At 38.6% G+C, this 5,320-nt stretch overlaps 1 protein-coding gene across 2 annotated transcripts; it reads right to left on the bottom strand.

The window, feature by feature from the left end:
* Positions 1–706: 706 nt before the first annotated feature.
* Positions 707–2,971, bottom strand: LOC104108696 (probable carbohydrate esterase At4g34215). 2 transcript variants are annotated; one of them, XM_009617795.4, is made up of 3 exons: positions 2,810–2,971; positions 1,616–2,237; positions 707–1,215 (listed from the first exon to the last, which is right to left on the bottom strand). In XM_009617795.4, exons 1-3 carry the CDS (start codon positions 2,839–2,841, stop codon positions 1,027–1,029), a joined length of 843 nt encoding a protein of 280 aa, XP_009616090.1. In that variant the 5' UTR covers positions 2,842–2,971; the 3' UTR covers positions 707–1,026. The 2 variants fall into 2 exon arrangements, with proteins under 2 accessions (XP_009616090.1, XP_009616091.1); XM_009617796.4 differs by having other exon boundaries at positions 2,805–2,966.
* Positions 2,972–5,320: the final 2,349 nt, after the last annotated feature.

Genomic DNA, 5,320 nt, shown 5'->3' with positions numbered 1-5,320 from the left:
TATATGTAACATTAAAAAAAAATTAATTTTGGATGTTTTATAACAGCCCAAAAATATTTCAACGTCAAATGCCGTTATATGTGTATAACTGTCATTCGGAACAAACGAGACAGTTGTAGAGAGGTTTGACTGTATATATCAAGAAACAATGTCAGACAACCAAACAAGAATCTCTATATATGATATTTTCCAGGACAGAAATTGCACGGCCAAAAAAATTGTTTTCATGCCAATAAATTAAATTACCTAAAAGAAGTTTCTACTTCAGTCAATAAGAAAATAGGGAATACCAGCGAAGCTCTGTTCCACTTGCCAGTAATTCAGCTCTGATGCATCCTTGAATCAGTATGCTTAAACTCCACTCTTCATTGCATGGTTCCCCTGAAGTAAACCATGTATATCTGGCCTTTAAGGACTTCAGAAATCACGCCCACCAACGATCTTCGTTCAGAAAGTTTATCCTTATAACTTAATTAGGAATCCACACAACGATATTAATTTGGTTTTCACGTATTTTATCACAAAGAATACCAGACTCAAATCATTGATTATTATGATTATTGCCAAAGATACCAGTTTTGGCAGCGAGACAACAACTAGAGTTTTTATTTTGGAAGAAAACTGTTTCTATGTCGTTAGCACTCTAGCATTCTAATGGTTCCCCTGGAGATTGCAAGCAAACACTCCTCTCTACATAACTTGACAATTAGTACCAAACTCACTAGCACATTTTTAATATTATAAATCTGAGATATTATGCAACAATCTTTAAGAGCTCTCCAATTGAGAAAACTACATGAATACTACTAGAACAATCTATCAAGATGTAAGCAAATATGATAAAAGCAAATTGTTGGATATGGAAAACACAAATAATGGTTCCATCTGGAAAAATTGCATAACAAGGACTAGTTTGCTCCTTGAAGATTTCTTCTGAAATAGTTTGCATTTTTCAGCTGACCCAATTTCTTTATAGAGTAACAAACCAGCAGTACTATTAGTCTAAAGAGGACGAAGCACCATTGACTAAATGCGAAGGAAGGCATCAGCGAGCATCTGTCCAAGCTGAATTTGTGCAGCAGTTGTAAGGTGCACATAATCTGGTCCAACCTGGAGCCCTTTGGCATCCACATATCTCACGTTCCCAACATTAATTTCTCGCTGAGCTTTCCTCACCAACTCCATGTATGGCCCTAGTGCTGTTGCCAATCCTACCTGCACCAATTAAATTCTTACCCACCTTATCTCTTTGGAGTAACACATTTCCAAGATATCTATTCTTACAATCACATGTGCAAAAATTGCACTGGATCTTTTAAACTTTACGAGCTAGAATGTGCCAATGTTTCTTTTCTAATGAAAGCATTCCACCTTTTTGAACTCTTTTCTTTTATTTTAATATTTTTCTTACAAGAAACTCCCCCCCAAATCTCAATTCCAATCGCCAAAAAAGGAAAACAGAGCAAATGTTCTAGGCCACAGCTTGAGTTTTCATGTGGTGTAGGAACAAAGATTGATGAAATTAGTAAGTACTAAAAGGATAGTAAACTCAAACTACTATTTGCATATAGAAAGACTTTCTCAATAAACAATAGTAGATCTTTCCATGAGTTACCTGAATCACAGGGAGAGTAGGTAATTGCAGATCATGGCGCACATGCTTAAAGAAGCTCTCCAATCTGCGTTTATACATTTTGGCATCCTCAAGTGTCTTTGTATCACTCTCACCTTGGTACCACAACAACGCCCTTACACTTCCGCCACATCGAGTGGCCGCCTTTGTCCTCTTTATCATCTGCTTGTAAAGGAAACCCCCAGGTGCCCATTCGGTAATACTCGTTCCTCCAACGGCACAAGGAACCAACCCAATCACTCCAACACTTGGATCCCTCTTCAATACTGTATTGGCAAATGGCATCCCTGGACCAACCCCACAAGTGTTGTTCACATCTATGTCTTTGTGAAGGGGTTCTTGAGCCTCAACCCACCTAAGTCCTCCGCTGAGCCGGAGGATTGACGGGTTGGCCTGGCATTCAAGTGGGATGACACCATCCCACGTCTCATTAGCCACGCCGGGGCGGAGAGAGTGATTAATCACGCCCCCTCGGCCGGAAATGTTGCTCTGCCCGGCTAAAATGAATATGTTTTTAACCAGTGAACAATTTGCTAGATCTGCTGTGCTTACCCATCTGGCGTGTGCTAAAAGCACCAATAAAAGATAAGGGAGCATTGTTTTTCTGTAAACCATTGATAAAAGTTTGGAACTTCAAAAAACATTTAAAGATAAGATCTAGAGAGACCCATACTGCTTTATTCCGTCCTACTTTATCAGCTACAGCCTACAGCCCCCACCACTGTTCAATAACACTAGGAGACAAAATTCTGAGCGGTGCAAGTACTTCCCCTTAAAACCTTTGCCTATTCGCAATATTTTATAACTTAGTGATATTAATTTTATCACGAACAGATCTTAATCATTTTCATTTTTATAACCTTATTACTAGTGGTGAGGAAGCAAATTTGATTTATTTGTAAGAGTAAGACTTCTTAATTAGGCAGTCTAAAAGATGCAACTCTGAGGTTTACCCCGAATTGACATTAAAAAAGTCCTGTCGAGCTGCATTATCAAACCCTCATATTGATTTAACTGTTATTATATTCGATTAACAATGTACGGTATAATAACAGAGTGGAAAAATCAGACACGTAGTGCTATACATGAATTGGAAAAGAGAAAAAAGCACAATCACATCAAAGGGGAAATGAGCAACAAAAGGATAAAATTAAAAAGAATAGCATCCAACCTCACCGGGAAGCACAGCATGGTGAGTAGATATCCATTTTTTAGAACTTTCTAAAATTCTACCTTCAGCGCATCTTTACAATTAGAATTAGGGGTGTGAAAAATGGCGGTCCCTTCAAAGTGGAGACGGTAAGAATCGGAGGGGTTAATCGGTTAGATAGGATGGACAGAAACAGCTGGGAAGACCACTGGAATACAATGCGGCAAACGGAACGTGGAGCAAAATAAGGATGCCAACAAAAAATTACCTATACTAGAAATATGAATACACCACTAAAAAAAGAGAAAAATATAGGATTAATTCCTTTGGGTAAATAAAGGAGTATTCAATCAAGTGAACGTTCAACTTTTTCGGGCATGAATGTCAGTGAATAATATTAGATTAAATCTAGAAAACACATGCATAAAATGTCTAATTTGGCAAAAATAGCATAGGTTCACGTGCCCCATAATTTAGAATATTGTTTACCCGAAAAACGGTACAGTTAAATTTGTTTGTGATTTCTAAACAAGTAAATGAATTTAATCCAAAAAATAATGAAATAACTCACGAAATGTTAAAATACTTAGCTTTAGAATGTAGATGAAATAGCAGAGCTAATGAGTCCGGGAACAAGGTTTCCGGGCATAACAATAATAAGACCAAAAACGAAAGTAAAATTGTATTAAAATGATGTATAGAATGTAGTGTAAGTCAGCCAGAAAAATCCTCTCATGCAATGATAACTGAGCTCTCTATTTATAATTATGTCTAGGGAATGAAGTCCTAGGATGATGCCCTTCTTTAATGACAATTATGAGGACCATTGATGAATAAGGAACGTTAGACATAAATGTCAAATTCTTTGTAACAGACCATCATCCTTAATGCTGCAAAATACTCTGTATTGGATGTTACCGGGCGCAAAGCATTTAATACTCCATTTATGATCGTTATTCCTTCAGGTGACAAGCGGAACAGCTGTGTTCGGTGGCCATCCCCATCCTGTGTTTCACGTGTCTTTCCTTTAAGCGGTCACGTGTCATGTCGTATTTTTCCCTATACAGATAGTCCCCCTGCTTTCCGGTGACATAACTTTGTGTACCGAGAAGTTGATAGAAACACTCTTTTGGCGGGAATTACTATAATTCCTTTTGAAGGTCACTGACAGATGATTAGACGCCTGTCTCTCTGCATTTAATGGCCCGAACACGTGTCTTCCCATGATTTAGCACGACTTTTGCCGATTATCGAGGTAATCATAGCCATGAATTTAGCCGCCAAAACTTTTAGTTATACGCATCATCCTTCTCTTATGTACTTCATAATCTCTCAAACTTCTACTTTACATCTTTACTTCCCAACCTTTCTCTGATTTTCCTCAAACCAGAAACTTTCCTTCCTTCTATTCCAATGGCTTCCTCTTCTAAACGTGCTAGTTCTTCAAAGGGCAAAAACAAAACCGAAGATTCCGTTCCTCCAACAGTAGGTTCCATCATCCCAAGAAGGCTTAGTACTTCGAAGGATCTTGAAGAGAAATTTCCTACCGCTAACCTTTGTACATGGGCCGTTAGTAGATACCCTTCTTCCATTCTCCTTTCAAGTATTCCTGCTGTGAAGGAGGACTGCCGATGTCATGAGTTGGACATCATTGCTCCTGACCTATCGGAGCGAGTGACCTTTCCCATGGAAGGGTTTACATATTTTTTCACGTATCCCTTTACTTTGGGTGCGTTTTCTTTGAGCGAAGAGCTTGATTCTGTGATTGCAGAGTTTTGCCTTCGCTACAAAGTGTGTTTGGCACAGGTAAGTCCTTCAGTGTTGTCACGACCCGAAATTTTCATCGTCGGGATCGTGATAACGACTAACATTTCACTTGCTAGGCAAGCCAACGTTAGAACAATTTATCCTTTTTAAAAATTTAAACTTAATTACTGAAGAAAAACTAATTTAACTGCAATAATCCAAATATAAATACGGAAGCCAAAACTGTAAAAACATCTGCTACAAATCCTTAAACCTGTTGTCACAAGTGCACGAGTTTCTTGAGTAATACATACAAGGGTCTGAAATAAATACAAAGTTGTCTGAATGAAAATACACAGCTAGATAAAAATAAAGACGGGGACTTGAGGAGTTGCGGGCGCTGAGCAACTGTACCTCAAGTCTCCGCAGGCTGTCCAATCCGAGCTCTCTAGTAGCTGCCACTGGGACCGTCTCCAAAATCTGCACAGTGTGCAGAGTGTAGTATCAGTACAACCGATCACATGTACTGGTAAGTGCCGAGCCTAACTTCGACGAAATAGTGACGAGGCTAAGGCGGGTCACCTACACTACAACCTGAACGCAGTATATAATAATGACAAAAAAGGGAATACTGCACATAATTAAATAGCCAACTAAAAATAATAACCACAGCCTCAAGAATAAACCAGTGTCGTCCAAAATCACCAACCTTTAATAATTCAGATACAAATACCAAAAGGAAACCAACACAACTCAAGAAATGAAAACATAAGAGTGTTGCGGCGTGCAAC

The sequence above is a fragment of the Nicotiana tomentosiformis genome, chromosome 1 (assembly GCF_000390325.3).
Source record: "Nicotiana tomentosiformis chromosome 1, ASM39032v3, whole genome shotgun sequence".
NCBI classification, from domain to species: domain Eukaryota; kingdom Viridiplantae; phylum Streptophyta; class Magnoliopsida; order Solanales; family Solanaceae; genus Nicotiana; species Nicotiana tomentosiformis.
This window is presented reverse-complemented; position numbering and strand designations above follow the sequence as displayed.

Bases quoted from the DNA above. Each gene is read 5' to 3' on its own strand.
- LOC104108696 (XM_009617795.4), bottom strand. From the start codon at position 2,841: ATGGATATCTACTCACCATGCTGTGCTTCCCG. The intron at 2,238-2,809 runs GTGAGGTTGGAT...AATGGTTTACAG, and splicing joins TCACCATGCTGTGCTTCCCG to AAAAACAATGCTCCCTTATC. The intron at 1,216-1,615 runs GTAACTCATGGA...TAATTGGTGCAG, and splicing joins CTACTCTCCCTGTGATTCAG to GTAGGATTGGCAACAGCACT.